Raw genomic sequence first — 17,283 nt, forward strand, 5'->3', positions numbered from 1 at the left:
CAAAAAGGACAGTTGCTGTAATGGCTGAGATGTAGAAACAGAAGGGTAAGGAATAAGTAGGGAAAATCCAAATGAAGTTTCAGATTCCTCTCCCTTTCTCATTATAATCTGCAGTGAATGATTTTCAAGCAGGTTCCAGTGAGCTAAAAGCGAGCCAGACCCATGAAAAAAATGTTCTACTTCTTTTATGGTATAAATGATATTGTTGTAAATATCATGTTACATTATAACTAAAAGCTCTTGTGTATTTTTCAGTTAAGGAAAAATCCAAACCTTAACCGGTGCTCATCGTGTGACGTAGCTGAGGAAGAACAAGAAACTCTAAGTAACCCATCATGTCCAAGTCCACAGGAGGTAAGCCAAAGATGTATCTATGCATGGTAGGGGTATGCATTCGTTTGCAACGTATCGCGAATCCACAATGTATATGGCCGGATTTGTTGTATTCGTTGAGTCACGAAACGTGTCGCGATTTCCCATGAATACAACGAATCGCAGCCGAATCATTCGGCCGTCGAAATGGCAATTTTAAACAACCCCCCCACCCTCCTGACCGCCCCCCCCAAGACTTGCCTAAGTTCCCTGGTGGTCTAGCGGGGGTCCCGGAGCGTCTCCTGCCCTCCCTCCGTCGGCTGCCGGCACCATCTTGTGCTCCTACCATGTGACAGGAGCCAACCAATGGCAGCAGTGGCCCCACTGACATAGGCTATCGGCCGCCATTTTGATTACTGGCAGCCGACGACCCGCGTGCAGGAGATTGCTCCCGGACCCCCGCTGGACCACCAGGGACTTTTGGCAAGTCTTGGGGGACCCTCCTGACCCCCATAAGACTTGCCAAAAGACCACTGACCATTTTAGTAGCCACCCTCTGGACCATGTGTATCTACATAAGGTATATATTGTATGTCATTTCATTAACACCAGCACTTTCACCTTTATTATTCTGGAAATCTTTTAGGAGAGTGGTGCAAGTTATACAACAAGCCTTATACCAGGAATGCCAAATTTAGTTCCCCAGAATAACATCTCTTTGCCAGGTATGTAAACTCCATTTGACTTTCAGCACAAGTCTGTGATGATAGATTGCTATGTGCATTTACACCACATGTGAATTGCTGATTCATCTAAGTCTAGCAGAAAAAAACTGCCACATCTTCATGCAGCATTATTTAGCACTGTCTTAATATTAGAGATTTTTGAGAATGCTTGACATTTTGTGATGTGCTACAAGGTGACAGGTGCAACGAGTGATGAAATGCAGGGAGAAGATTTGAGAATAGGTAGAGATTGTTTATTCTGGTGAGGGAAAGTAAGGGAAGCAAAAAAGAGTAAGTGAGTAATTGGGAAGTGCAAGAAAGTAAACATAAACTGGACTTCAAAGATTTAATGTAAGTGAACTTGGTTGGGGGAGGAGCTTTATTACTGGAATGACTGCAGTTTAGAAAAGGAGCTGAGGAACTGGGGAATATGATGAGGATGTGGTAGTGTCACTAAACTGGAGTCAGTAAATTATGACTTATTGTCAAAGTCTTTGAAAATGTTATATTATTCAGCTCAAATTCTGGGAAACCTAGAGACAGATCAAGGTAGGTCAGGGAAATGAATTTAGCTGGCTTGCACTCATTTTGAGCACTAGCCAGCTATCCCTATATGCAAGGACTTTTGGCCTAAATCTAGTTGACAGTCTCTATGCACCCAAGATGCACTAATTTCCCACATTCCTTCCCAAGCGCAGAACAAAAGAAATCTCCCTGCAGTCCCATAGCTCTCCCTTCTTCCCCTCAAAATCCCAATTTTTCCACAGCTTGGGGAACACTCTCCTTCCACCCAAATTCCCAATTTTTTGAGCTCAGCATTGAAACACTTGCAAAGGCTTTGATCTAGCCATGTAACGCCAAAGTTAGGCAGTTAAATTGCTTTGAAAATTTAGCCCTATGGCTCTTGTTCACTTACCAGCAGTGACCATACAATTCTGTGTCTTACTACTGTACCAAACTGCAAATGTTCCCAGCTTCCTTCAATTCAGCTTCATAAAACCTGAACTCTTCTTTCTAATTTCTTCGTATCTTTCCCCTTTTGCTTCCCTTTTCCATAATTGCCAAAAAACTTTTCAATGTCCTCTTCCCATTCTGTCTATACATGGGCATTATTTTTAATTCATATTGTTTGTGCAAGGTTGATGTTACTCATTTCTGTAGGTATCGCCTACTCAATATTTCAAAAAATACTGCCCTTTGTCTCATCATTCTGACTTGAACAGGGTGTTAAACCTTGCCAGGGGAAAAACAAGAAAGGTCTTCCTAAATCGAGCTCCATGCCCAGCATTGCCATTTTCAAAGTGACACCAGCTGGCCATACTGCCTTTTATCTCATCACATGATGGGGGGAAAGAATAAAACTGGCCAGCTGGCACCATTTGAAAAATGGTGGCGCCGGATCCAGAGACCTAGGGGGCACTCTAGGCCTCACTAGACAATCAAGGCACTAAATCAAAGGACTATGGGATAGGTTAGGTCCAGGGGGGTAATTTTATGTGCAGAACAATGTTATTCTTTTTTTAAAACTGTCACCCCCTAAGACCACTTCAAGATGGTGCAGGGTGGTGGGGGAGACAGGAGTTCTCACCAGATTGGACTAATTGCGGGACTGACTGGGCCACTCAGGCACTTTAAGGTGAGCCATGGAAATATCAGGACAAGCATTTTACCATCCCAATACTCCTAGGGGAAAGTTAGCTTTTGAGGTGGCTAACTTTAGCTCAAATAGTGTGGCTTGCGAATTGTGAGGCAAGCTATGTTATATGATTTACATTAAATTGCTTATTCATGCATTACCATACCAGCATAGAGCCAGGTTTTCTTGGGAGGAGATAACACATGTTTTCACTGCCCTAAGGTGTTTACCACATGGTAAAGCCCTAATGCAGCTTAAAAAATGAGCCCCCATCAATGTGTACCTGAGGTAATGGACAGAGAAGTGACTTGTCCAAGGCCCAAGGAGCATCACTGAGAGAAGTGGGCTTTGAACCCCAGGCTTCCCTGGATTCTTGTCTGCTGTTCTAACCATTAGACTAATACCCAACACCTCAGTCAGCCAGCAACAGAGAATATGCCTTCTCTCATATGGTGGAAGGATTCCTGTAACACTCAGCTATTGTCCAGGATTACTCTAAGGAGCCTTAACATTGAAACAACACCAGCTTCTTGTTAATGCAACTGGAAAGCTTTTATTTACTTTATCTATTTAAAAATGTTTGTATTCTACCTATAGCAATAAAAGATGCTAGGCAGATTTCAACATATAAATCAATACATTTGTAAATACATTCAATGATAAAATACAAAATAAAATAATTCTAAACATAAAACATTAATACTACGTAAAATAAGCACTTGAAATAATACTCTCACCTAAGCATTATGTATCAAGTTAAAACTCGATACTTGTTTTATTTATTTATTTATTTATTTATTTAAAATTTTTATATACCGACATTCATTAATGATATCACATCGGTTCACAGTGTAACGCAAACAGACGCCTGGGGTAGCGTTTTACATCGAACAAATATAACAAGTTAACAAGAGAGTAATTGAGGGGGGGGGGAAATAAAGGGGAGTATAGCATTAAATGTTATAAACAAGATTTGCAAGTATATACAATATATACATTAATAGGAGATAGCATAAAACAAATGTGGGCGGATATGAGAAGGGAAGGGGGTGAAAAGGGGGGAGGAGTGGGGAGGGAAAGGAGGGGAGGGTCGCGCAGTGGAAAGAGAAAGGGGAAGTTAGGTGTACGCTTTAGTGAAAAGCCAGGTCTTAAGTTTCCGTTTGAAGGTTTTTAGGCATTCTTCTTGCCGTAGTTCGACTGGCATTGTGTTCCAGAGAGTCGGCCCAGCGATCGAGAGCGCACGGGCTCTCGATCGCTTTTTGTCTTGACTCCATCAAGACAAAAAGAGGAATAAATTAACAAATAAATGTTAATTTATTTTTTGTCTTGACTCCATCAAGACAAAAAGAGGAATAAATTAACAAATTAATGTGCTGCCAAGTTAGTTTCTCTTTTTCAGAATCTTGTGCTCATGGAGAATCAGTCAGAAGCACCATTAGTGAAGAACGCAGTGTGATCATAAGTTGCCCTTGCCCATAGACTCATTGATAAAACCATTATATAGTGAAAAAGAACATGGTTCGGGTAGTCCAGATTTACCTCAATCCAGTTCTGCAATAGACTCGTAACTGATCTGTCTTTCCCAGCAAGTTTTTCGGGTTAGGATCTTAATTTGTCTCTCTTCCCCAGACACAAGACGTCTAGGCTCTATATTCTCACTGAAAAGTCCAGACTTCATAGTTCACTATTCAGTTCAGTGTCCTAGGGCAACAGGCATTCCAGTCAGACAAATACAGGCTAAATACAGGCTAACTTGATTTTCAGCAGTGAAACCCAGCCTTACTTTCTTAATATACCCATTTACTAAGCTTCTTTCTCAGCTGGGTGCTTCCAGCTCCCTTTAAGTAAACAAAATCCTGCAGGTTAAGAAAAATCTTGGATAACCCCAGTGTTGAGTCTGTGGACCCTTGGGCCGAGGTGAGATTGGCTTTACCTGCAGGGTGGAGCCCTGCAGGTTCTCATCTTTGGCAGGCGGACAAAGGCAAAGCAGAGACAGGTCAGGACCTTCACCCATACCAACCCACATTCCCCTCAGTTTGAGCCTTTGGGTGCCAGGGTCGGCAGGACTTAGGCTTGGTCTCTACTGATGACAGGAGAGGGGCTCCAAGGCCAGACTATGGTCATAGGCAGACGAAAGTCATACAATAAGGTGATCCAGGCAAAGGTCTGAGCCAGGCAGCAGTCAGGTGTATCCAGAGTCCAGGCAAAGGTCAAACCAGGTATCCATCCAAGGAAAGAGAAGCGGGACAGATTGGACTGAGGCAGGCTAGGATTGGAACAAGAAGAGCAACGAAGACTGGAACAGGCTAAGACAAAGACTGGAATGGGCTGGTATGAAGACTGGAAAGGGCTGAGACAAGGACTGCAACAGGCTGGGATAAGACTGGAATGGCAAGGAAGTAACATCACTACTCTAAGTAGCTGGATCTGTTGATGAGGCAAGTTGCATCTGGGAAGCTGCCCATATATAGGGCAGTGGTGCTGACATCATCAGTAGGGGCCATGGGGACTTTCCCACCGCGGTCACTTTAAAGGTGGAGAGGTCGTGCTCATGCGCACCTACGGAGAGGCACAGCGCATTGTGTCGGCCACATCCTGCCGCATGACATTATAGGATGTGCTGGTGGCATTTTCACTGCACCGAGGAGTCATGGTGGCTGACCTGACACCTGACACCTGACACGTGGCTGGCCTGACACCTGAGGTAAGGGCGGTGGTTCTTGGGGATAGCCCACCGACCACCAAATGCAGCTCCCAGCCACCCTAAGGACTTTTGTTTCCAGGATGTTCCAGTTGCTCTTCAACTGAGTCTAGCAGTCTGGCTTTTTAAAATACAGCTGTAATTATCCCTAATCACCTTCAGCTGTCTCCTTAATTCAGAATTTCCTGGAAACAGGGTTATTTCGAATATTTGTTTCTTAAGTTTCAGCAATTCCTCAGTGGCTCCCCCTAGAGACAACATGTGGGAACGTCAGGAGGGCCATACCCAGTTCCCTACAAGAAGTAGTGCTAGTGATTCTGCAGATATTGACAGTGAAAATGGAGGTGCCACAATGACCTCAGTGGAAAAAAGTTAAACTCTGGTGAAGTAGCTGAGTGGAATGCTATGGCATATCATGCACTGTTCTTTACGTGTACTAAAATGAGTGCCAGTTTTCTGTAATTACATTTTAAAAAATATAGTACATGCTATCAGGTATTGTATTTACATTTTCAAGTATTCCAATAAAAAATGTTTCTTTACATGTAAAGCTCTGAATTTGTTTCAATATAGAGATCAATATTTAAGGCGCATTCAGCTGTATAAAGCTGGAAAAGTGTAACTTATGCAGCTAAGCAGCGACCACTGAATATGTACCTACATTCAGTTACCTCCACTTTAACCACATAAATCACTTATTCAGCTAAGAAGTTAGCCGGATGAGTTGTGAGCGTGTAGTGAGCAGATCAGGGTGGAGCGTGTGAGCCACGTAACTTATGCAACTAACTACCGATATTCAGTCTTAGCCACATATTCAGCTAACCTAGACGTGTTATGGAGCAGGTCTAAACTTAACTAGTTATAACTTATATGGCAAAATTAAATGATTATGTGTATATTCAGCAACATAGCTGTGCCGATGAGTATACCTTGTAACTTCACCAGAAAAGTTATATCCGGTTAAGTTACTTAAACGGCCAGCTTTGAATATTGACCTCATAATATTTAAACCACAATGAAAGGGTAATTTTCAGTAGTGTGCCTAAATCAGCACATAAAGGCATAAGTAAGTATACTGTGCAGCGGAAGCCACGTAGTTTATAAAGTAGTGTATATCTCCACTCTAAAAGAAAGCACATGTTTCAGTACGTGCACACTGGTGGGCTAATTTTCAAAGCAAACATATGTGAAATTGGTCTTGAAAATTGGTGTAATGTAAGCATGTGTTTTCCGATTTTCTTATGAATGATTTTTATCAAATTACCCTCAAAATGTATTAAACTTGTTACAGGTGATCATTTTTAATTTTTATCCTGTGACTGGCACAGCCACAGCAAAGTGAACTTAAAATAAATTCAGTATCTTCTTTGGTACAGAAAAAAAAATAGAAATCAGTGCATTGCTCAAAAGTTTTCAACCTGTTATTCAAACATCAATGAATAGTAACATTAATCAGTTTTCAGAGGTTTCTGAACTCCAGAGGCTTGATAAAATTGTTTGACTACCATGTCAACTGGTACCATATGCTATTTTTGTTTTGTATTTTGAAATATAAGGATTGATTTTTTACTCAACATCTTTGGCTCTCTCTCACTGATGGAAGAATATTTACAGACTAGAGTCCAGCGGCAGGCTTAGACTGGCCAGGCTGGCCTTTGGATAATACATTGTGAAATACAGATGCGTGACTTCTCAAAAATGCTGCCTAACCATTTCAGATGATAAGCTTTAAAGGTGATGTTTTTAGCAACAGCCTCATTGGTTTTGGAGACATCTGAATTATTATCAAGCTTTCATGTATTACCAAGCTTGGTGGTAAGACACAGGAGGAGACCTTGGTGTTGGATTTAGTATGAGACTTTTAAGGACCAAAAAAGAAGACGACAGTGCCCGAATGACCTGTCAGCAAAGGTGACAGAGGACAGCACTGTAAAGGAATGTAGAAACATAGAACATAATGGCAGATAAACACCATTTGGCCCATCCAGTCTCTCCATTTACACCTCTTGCTTATATTTGCAATGCCTTCTTCTCCTCCAGAGATCCTCTGTGCTTGCTACATGTTTTCTTGAATTCTACCTCTACTGGAAATTCGTTCCATGCTTCCACCACCCTCTCTGTCAAGAAATCTTTCCTTAGATTACTCCTGATTCTACCCCTTTTCACCCTCATCTCATTACTCCTCATTCTACAGCCTCCTTTAGATACTTTAGGTATTTCCCTATCCCCAGAGGGCTTACATTCTAAGTTTCTGGACTCTGCCTGTTTGCTATCTGCCTTAACCTTGGACTGTGTTGGATTTTGCTTGCCTGCTGCCTGCCTTGACCCTGGATCTTCTATCAGACTCTTTTGCTTTTCGCCTGATCTAATCAGTGCTTGGACCTAGACTGTCTCTGCCTGTGGACAAGATAGACACTCAGACTTTCCTTTGTGGCACTTTGGTTACCATTCCACACAGGGGTCCACATCGCCTCTAACCAATCCGAAAGGGTTTATGACAACAGCAAGGGCTGCCCTCCATACAGTTTTCTGAGAGCATGGACCTGGCAGAGATGGCTGCGCTCCACGCTATTGCCGGTAAGCACAATGAATCCAGCAGCAATAGAGCATACTGGGGATCTTGGAAAGATTGGCAGTCCAAATGGATGCACTCTCCACAGTCAGCGCCACCCGAACTACTTCCACTACCAGCTCCAGCACCCCCCTCTCTGATGTTTCAGTGATTATCTCTGTGACCCACAGAAATATCGAGTGTTTATTAACCAGTGCCATATGCACTTCACCTTTCAGGCGGCCCTCTTCCCTACCGATAAAGCCAGGGTAACCTTCATAATATCCCTGCTGGGAGGAACAGGCCTTACCTGGGCTTTCCCACTGTGAGAGCGGGAAGATCCCATTTTTGAAAACCTAGATAGATTCCTCCATGAATTTTGCCTCATCTTCGATGAACCAGGACAAACAACTTCAGTTGAATCTGACCTTTTACAGATTCGGCAGAGTTCCCGAACTGTGGGTGAATATGAAGTCCAGTTTTGGACACTAGCCTCAAGTATGGTGGTGTGATAACAGCCTGGTGGAAATCTTTCAGCAAGGCCTATCAGAGGCCATCAAGGATGAGCTTGCAGCATGAGAAATACCCAGATCCCTGGTGGAGCTCATTCGCTTGGCCATGCACACTCATGGAAACTTCTGTTTCCATGAGTGTGCTCGAGAATGAAGACAAGCCCATCCCCTGATACATCTAGCACCACAGTTTCAGTGACCCATGGTTCATTCCAGAGCACAGACTCTGTCTAATCCCATTGAGGAACCGATGCAGGTGGATCATCTCAGACTTACCTTGAGGAACTTCAGCGATGCAGAAGTTTGAAACTGTGTTTATATTGTGTTGCCTCAGTCACTATGCAGTCTGGGGCCCTATCAAGTTGGGAAACTCCTGGGCCTAGGAATGGTAGAGGAGGCCACCCTAGGTTGATGAATTACCTCTTCACAAATTTTACTGCCAGTAAGCCTGACTGTGAACAAAACTATAATACATTTTATGGCCTTCCTGGACTCCGGCATGGCCAGGAGCTTTATAAATGAATCACAGACTGAACTTCCATTTCTAGGGTACATCATCTCCCAGACTGGTCTACGCATGGCCCCAGCAAAATTATTGGCTATATTGGAATGGCCTCAATCCACAAGTCTCAAGGGTCTACAGAGGTTTTTAGGTTTCACAAATTATTATCAACAATATGTACATGGCTTCTCCTCATTGGCAGCTCCCCTCACAGCTTTAACCCAGAAATGGAGGAACCCTCATGACTAGAATGAAGAAGCTCTACTGGCTTTCCAGTGTCTCAAAAAGGAATTCACGTGGGACCCCTGTCTACGCCACCCAGACCCCAATAAACCATTCATGATCAAGGTCGATACCTCTACCCTCAGAGTGGGGGATATCCTTCTGCAACACATTAATAAGGGGTATGGTGACCTGTTCATATTTTGAAGAAATTCTTTCCTGCAGAGAGAAATTATGTGATCGTAGATCGAGAGATACTTACCATAAAGCTGGCCCTGGGGGAATGGTGCTACTTGTTGGAAAGAGCCCAACATCAAATCAAGATATATACGGATTATAAAAACTTAAAGAATTTGTCACAAGCTCAACGCCTGAACCCTAGGCTGGCTTGGAGGATTTGACTTCAGGCTTCAATATCACCTAGCCAAAAAGAATCGGTGGCCCAACGTGTTATCTTGCTGCTTCGACTCCGAGAACCCATTGGCAATACCTGGCCATATCAATCGATCCAGTCAAGATTGTACTGAAGGCGATCTTCACAGTACCCCGAATGAAAACTGTAGTCTCTCGCTGACTTCAGAAGCATGTGCTAAAATGGGTTCATGACTTATAGATGGCTGAACCACAAGGGGTTAAGAGGAGATTACGGATGTCCATCCGGTATTACTGGTGGCCCCAGGTGCAGAAGAATGTAAAAAGCTATTTAAAATCGTGCCCGGTGTGTGCGGCAAATAAGAGTTCATGAGCTTGACCCCTGGGCTTACACAACCCCGTTATCTGTGCCTACAGAGCCCTGGGCACATTTAGCAAAGGAGTTTAGCACCGATCTTCTACCTTCTGCTAGAAACACCACAATATAGGTAATTGTGGACTGATTCCCTAAGATAGCCCACTTTGTGCCTCTACCTGGTTTACCCTCTGCTCCGGAGTTGGCTGAGTTATTCATTCAACCCCTTCACGGACTTCCCTTTCACATCCTTTCTGATCATGGGGTTCAATTTATCGCATGTTATTGGCAGTCATTGTACAAAACATTTGGAATTACACTGGATTTTCCATCCGTTTACTACCCCCAATCCAATGGACAGACTGAACAGACTTTCAGTGTTAAAGGTTTCCTTTATTCCTATATCAACCAACGCCAAGATAACTGAGCTTCCCTTCTTCCTTAGGCAGAGGCCTGCCAAAACAATCAAGCCAGTAAAGCTACTAGATCCTTTCCATTTTTCCTAGTCTGTAGTAGGCACACTCGGATACCCATATTGTTAGCCACACCAGTAACAATTCCTGCCACCAACTTGAAAGGTCAGGAACATTAATCAGTATGTGGCAATCAACTCATTGACCGTTGGAACAAGCTGCTACCCATACTAAGATCCAAGTGGATAAAAGATGACAACATCTACCCCAGTTACAACTGGGGGGATCTCGTCTAGTTAAGTACCCAGAATTTAAGACTTTGCATGCCTTTACTCAAATTTGCTCCTTGCTGTGTAGGGCCTTTTCCGGTAGTACGCCAGATTGGGAGTATGGCCTATAAGCTAAAATTACCACCCACACTTCACGTACATGACGTATTCAATGTCTCCTTTTTAAAGCCCGTCATTTTTTTTTATTTATTTATTTATACGCTTTTATATACCGAAGTTTAGATAGATGCCTTCACTACAGTTTACAGGTAAAACAACGAAATACAGTTGAGGAAACAACTGGTATAACAACATAACTAGAATAATAACAGATAAGGAGAGGTTATAGCAATGAATACAGAATGGTTAAAGCTAACAGCTTATTTAACAACAGATTAGGGTTATCATCAGTTGTAGAGAAATGTTAGTTGTAAAGATATTAACTATACGTAGTAGTGTTTAACTATCAGTAATAGTATGTGGTGTCCTTTGTGGAGTGGGTGATTAGCCGATCCCGTCTTTGAAGGCTTGTCTGAAGAGCCAGGTCTTGAGATCTTTTTTAAATATTTTAGTGTTGTTCTGTAGTTTTAAGTGTTCAGGTAGTGAGTTCCAGAGGAGGGGCCCTGCTATTGAAAAGGCTCTGTTTCTTACAGTGGTCAGTTTGGCATTTGAGACTGATGGTATGTTTAGTTGTGATTTGTTTGATGCTCTTGTATTGTGTTGAGAGAAGTGTTTCTGGATAATGTTGTTTAGGCCTGTGCCTTCACTGTTGTGTAATGTCCTGTGTATGATGGTTAGCGTTTTATATTCGATTCTTTTTTTCTACCGGTAATCAGTGTAAACATTTTAGCACTGGAGTGATGGGGTCAGTTCTTTTGTGACCGGTGAGGATTCTGGCTGCTGCGTTCTGTAGTAATTGAAGAGGCCGTAAGATGGTTTTGGGTATTTTGTTCTGGCCATCTAGACCTCCATCTTGACCTTCAGATATGGTTGAAGAGGATACTCAGTATGAGGTGACCAAAATCTTGGACTCCAGAAGGATACAAAAGAAACTCCAGTATCTTATAGCCTGCCTGAATAAATGTGTTTTTAGCAAACATTTAAAGGTTTTAGTGCACTCAGTAGTTCTCAACTCAAAAGTCAAGGAATTCTAAAACACAGGACCAGAAACAAAAAATAATCTCTCTCGAGATTTGGTGAGGCAGATTTGGCGAACAGAAGAAACGTCTAAAGACTTCTGTTAGGATCTCAGATTTTGGTACAGATTATAGACATGTAGAAGTTGATTAATCCCGGGAAAAGAGTCCATTTTAAGCATTTTGTGAATTAAAAATGCAGTTTTATAGTGGATTCTCTGTTCTTTCCGTAGCCACTGGAGGTCTTTAAGGATAGAAGAAATGTGTTCCGTCCTATTCAGCTCAAAATGAGCTGAGGAGCAGAGTTCAAAAGGACTTGTAAGGCTCTTAAGAGATACTTCAGAAGTCCTAACAACAGGACATTGCAGTAAATGATTGTTGGCCAAAGAAGAGATTGCACTACTGACCGAAAATCGGAAGGAGAAAGTAAAGCTCTATCATGTTTCCCATTTCCCTATTTTCCTCCAGGATGTACATGTTCAGATCTCAAGTCTAACCCCATTTGCTTTACAATGAAAATGACTAACCATTTTTATAGCTGCCCTCGATAGACTCCAATCAGTCTATATCCTTTTGAAGGAGCAGTCTCCAGAATTGTATACTGTATTCCATAGAGGTCTTATTAGAGACTTATACAGAAGCAATATCTCTTCCTTTTTACCACTGGATATTTCTCTTTTGATGTACCTAAACATCCTTCTGGCTTTTGCCATCACTTTATCTACCTGATTGTCCATCAGATATGGTCACCCTCAGATCATGTTCTTCATCTTGCACAGAAGATATTCACCCCTATGCTGTACTGCTCCTTCACGTTTTTACAACCCAAATGCAAAACTCTGCATTTTTAGAGTTGAATCTTACCTGCTAAATTCTAGAATATTCCTAAAGCTTCACTAGATCCCTCTTGATGTTTTCCACACCTTCCAAGTTGTCTATCCAGTTAAAGTTTTTGGTATCATCTATAAAATTACAAACCTTTCCCAACAGCCCTTCTGCAATATCACTTACAAAAGTGTTAAAAAGAACTTGTTGCACTGGAGGTGGACCCTTGGCCTGGTACAGGATTGCTACGGCCCTCTGGTCAGACCCAGAGAGCGCCCACCACCAGGAGGCGGAGCACACGAGGAGACAGAGGCTAGCTGGAGCTTCGCTAATAACAGTCCGGGGTTTCCGCAGGTTGAGCCCTTGGGTACCTGGACCACCTGAACTTAGGTGGGCCTCAGATGGTCTCCCGGAGAGGTAACGGAGGGGTGTGCCCACCACGAGCAAGGGTACGTGGCTGATGCAGAGAGGATGGACTAGACCCAAACTGGAAGTTCCGGAGACCTCAGGGAGGGAACAGTTCAGGAAGGTACTCTGCGTGAGGCAGGCGGCACCTGTGGGTCTAGTCAGGTGAAGGCCACGGGTGAATTCCAAGCAGGTTGGTCTGGCAGCCACAGTAGGCCAGAAGAGAGTGTCCGAGTGAAGCGCAAGAGAGTATCAGTCCAGAAGTGGTTAGCCAAAGCAGGGGTCAATACCAAGGTCAGTCCGAGCATAGTCAAGGCAAGCGAGGGTCAGTTCCAGGCAGCAGACGAGAGAGCGGTCAGGCAGACAGTGGTCAGTTCCAGGCAGCAGACATAGAGAATGGTCAGGCAGGCAGTAGTCAGTTCCAGGCGGCAGACAAGAGAATGGTCAGGCAGGCAGAGGTCAGTTCCAGGCAGCAGACAGGAGATTGGTCAGGCAGGCAGAGGTCAGTTCCAGGCAGCAGACAAGAGAATGGTCAGGCAGGCAGAGGTCAGTACCAGAGATCAGTCCAAGAAGTTACTACCTGAGTAGGAGACAGGAACAATGAGATGGTGGAACAAGGAAACACTGGAACAAGGAAACACTGGAACAAGGATTAGGCAAGCTTACTACACCATGGTGTCAACCCGATTGCCAAGGCGAGGACCTGGGGACAGAACCTCGCTATATATAGGGCCTTTAGGTGATGTCATCAATCCACACCCCCATCAGTGTTCCTGCACTTGGCCCTTTAAATTGGAGCATGTCGGCCACGCGCACGCCTAGGGGCGTGACCGAGGCGGCCCTAGATGCAGATCCCCAGTGGGAGCTCCGCTGCGAGGCCTGTGGCATGAAGGAAGCGGAGAAGGTCGTGGTGACCGACAGGGATAGCGGGAGCTTGCAGTAGCGGCGAGAACGGAGCTGGTTGAGGGCAGCGTGTGGTGAGCAGGCCCAGTTGTGGCACTCACACAGTCAGGACATGCAACAGAACTAGACTATGGACTGATCCCTATGACACATCACTGGTCACCCCCTTTTCTCAGAGAGAATTCTATTTACTACTGCCCTTTGTTGCATCCCATTCAACCAGTTTCTAATTTAGTAAATTACTTTAGGGCTTATACCCAGTGACTGATTTAGGTTTTTGTCACCCCTAGGCACTGTTGTTGCTGTCATCTCCCTACCTCTTGTAAGGGGTTGTTACAGAGTACAGAAGAGCTGTTCTCTGCTGAATGAGAATCAGAAGAATTGGAAGGACGCAAATTTTCATCCATCTTGCTGCCCCTAAATATTTGCCACCCAAAGCAATGGCCTAATGTATGCTTATTGACAAATCCAGGGCTGCTCTTACTTATAAGTCACCTATGTTGAACTCTGTGAAAGGACTTGCTGAAATCGATGTATACTACATTTAGCACTCTCCTCTGAACTAACACACTGATCACACAGCCAAAGAAATTGATTAGATTTGTCATAAGAACATAAGAACATAAGAAAATGCCATACTGGGTCAGACCAAGGGTCCATCAAGCCCAGCATCCTGTTTCCAACAGTGGCCAATCCAGGCCATAAGAACCTGGCAAGTACCCAAAAACTAAGTCTATTCCATGTTACCATTGCTAATGGCAGTGGCTATTCTCTAAATGAACTTAATAGCAGGTAATGGACTTCTCCTCCAAGAACTTATCCAATCCTTTTTTAAACACAGCTATACTAACTGCACTAACCACATCCTCTAGCAACAAATCCTAGAGTTTAATTGTATGTTGAGTAAAAAAGAACTTTCTCTGATTAGTTTTAAATGTGCCCCATGCTAACTTCATGGAGTGCCCCCTAGTCTTTCTATTATCCAAAAGAGTACATAACCGATTCACATCTACCCGTTCTAGACCTCTCATAATTTTAAACATCTCTATCATATCCCCCCTCAGCCGTCTCTTCTCCAAGCTGAAAAGTCCTAACCTCTTTAGTCTTTCCTCATAGGGGAGCTGTTCCATTCCACTTCCCTGTACCTTCTCCATCGCAATTATATCTTTTTTGAGATGCAGCGACCAGAATTGTACACAGTATTCAAGGTGCGGTCTCACCATGGAGCGATACAGAGGCATTATGACATTTTCCGTTTTATTCACCATTCCCTTTCTAATAATTCCCAACATTCTGTTTGCTTTTTTGATTGCCGCAGCACACTGAACCGACGATTTCAATGTGTTATCCACTATGACACCTAGATCTCTTTCTTGGGTTGTAGCACCTAATATGGAACCCAACATTGTGTAATTATAGCATGGGTTATTTTTCCCTATATGCATCACCTTGCACTTATCCACATTAAATTTCATCTGCCATTTGGATGCCCAATTTTCCAGTCTCACAAGATCTTCCTGCAATTTATCACAATCTGCTTGTGATTTAACTACTCTGAAAAATGTTGTGTCATCTGCAAATTTGATTATCTCACTCGTTTATTTCTTTCCAGATCATTTATAAATATATTGAAAAGTAAGGGTCCCAATACAGATCCCTGAGGCACTCCACTGTCCACTCCCTTCCACTGAGAAAATTGTCCATTTAATCCTACTCTCTGTTTCCTGTCTTTTAGACAGTTTGCAATCCATGAAAGGACATCGCCACCTATCCCATGACTTTTTACTTTTCCTAGAAGCCTCTCATGAGGAACTTTGTCAAACACCTTCTGAAAATCCAAGTATACTACATCTACCGGTTCACCTTTATCCACATGTTTATTAACTCCTTCAAAAAAGTGAAGCAGATTTGTGAGGCAAGACTTGCCTTGGGTAAAGCCATGATGACTTTGTTCCATTAAACCATGTCTTTCTATATGTTCTGTGATTTTGATGTTTAGAACACTTTCCACTATTTTTCCTGGCACTGAAGTCAGGCTAACTGGTCTGTAGTTTCCCGGATCACCCATGGAGCCCTTTTTAAATATTGGGGTTACATTTGCTATCCTTCAGTCTTCAGGTACAATGGATGATTTTAATGATAGGTTACAAATTTTTACTAATAGGTCTGAAATTTCATTTTTTAGTTCCTTCAGAACTCTGGGGTGTATACCATCTGGTCCAGGTGATTTACTACTCTTCAGTTTGTCAATCAGGCCTACCACATCTTCTAGGTTCACAGTGATTTGATTCAGTCCATCTGAATCATTACCCATGAAAACCTTCTCCATTACGGGTACCTCCCCAACATCCTCTTCAGTAAACACCGAAGCAAAGAAATCATTTAATCTTTCTGCAATGGCCTTATCTTCTCTAAGTGTCCCTTTAACCCCTCGATCATCTAACGGTCCAACTGACTCCCTCACAGGCTTTCTACTTTGGATATATTTTTAAAAGTTTTTACTGTGAGTTTTTGCCTCTACAGCCAACTTCTTTTCAAATTCTCTCTTAGCCTGTCTTATCAATGTCTTACATTTAACTTGCCAACATTTATGCTTTACCTATTTTCTTCTGTTGGTTCCTTCTTCCAATTTTTGAATGAAGATCTTTTGGCTAAAATAGCTTCTTTCACCTCCCCTTTTAACCATGCCAGTAATCGTTTTGCCTTCTTTCCACCTTTCTTAATGTGTGGAATACATCTAGACTGTGCTTCTAGAATGGTATTTTTTAACAATGACCACGCCTCTTGGACATTTTTTACTTTTGTAGCTGCTCCTTTCAGTTTTTTTCTAACAATTTTTCTCATTTTATCAAAGTTTCCCTTTTGAAAGTTTAGCATGAGAGCCTTGGATTTGCACACTGTTCCTCTTCCAGTCATTAAATCAAATTTGATCATATTATGATCTGACAAGACCTACCTCTAAGAAAACCATATTACTTGGATGCTGTATGTAATCTATTGGATTCTAGAAACAGGACTATCCTGTGTTTTAATAGATATTCCATTAATTTTCTCATCACCTAGCTAAGATTGATTAGTCTGTAGTTCCCAGTCTCCTCCTTACTTTTATGTTTGTGTTGATAAACCAAATCTACCTATCTTCATTCAATTGGAACCATTCCTGACTCTAAAGAAGCACTGAATAGGTTATACAGTGGAGCTTCCTAAGTTCCCTTAATACCCTTGGATATATTCCATCTTGCCATATTGCTTTATCTACTTTTAGTTTTGCCAGCTTCTTGCAGACACAGTCTTCTGAAAATTATTGCAGGTCTAACTCACTTCTATTCTTATTTGTACTCCATGCCCTTTCTCAAAGAATTGTGAACAGAAATATTTGTTAAGCAAATCTACATTCTGCTTGTCAGCCTTCTTTACCTCTGCATCTTACAATCCCACTTTTGC

General features: G+C 42.6%; 1 protein-coding gene across 2 annotated transcripts in view; it reads left to right on the forward strand.

Annotated features, from left to right (window-relative positions):
• Window positions 1–17,283, forward strand: part of RIPK2 (receptor interacting serine/threonine kinase 2) — a 155,418-nt gene that overhangs the window by 123,041 nt on the left and 15,094 nt on the right. For both annotated transcript variants that reach the window (XM_029591619.1, XM_029591620.1), the window contains 2 exons: window positions 256–354; window positions 959–1,037. In XM_029591619.1, coding sequence (XP_029447479.1) covers window positions 256–354; window positions 959–1,037 — 178 coding nt within the window. The remainder of the gene's footprint in view (window positions 1–255; window positions 355–958; window positions 1,038–17,283) is intronic.

The sequence above is a fragment of the Rhinatrema bivittatum genome, chromosome 2 (genome assembly GCF_901001135.1).
Source record: "Rhinatrema bivittatum chromosome 2, aRhiBiv1.1, whole genome shotgun sequence".
In the NCBI taxonomy this organism is placed as follows: Eukaryota; Metazoa; Chordata; class Amphibia; order Gymnophiona; family Rhinatrematidae; genus Rhinatrema; species Rhinatrema bivittatum.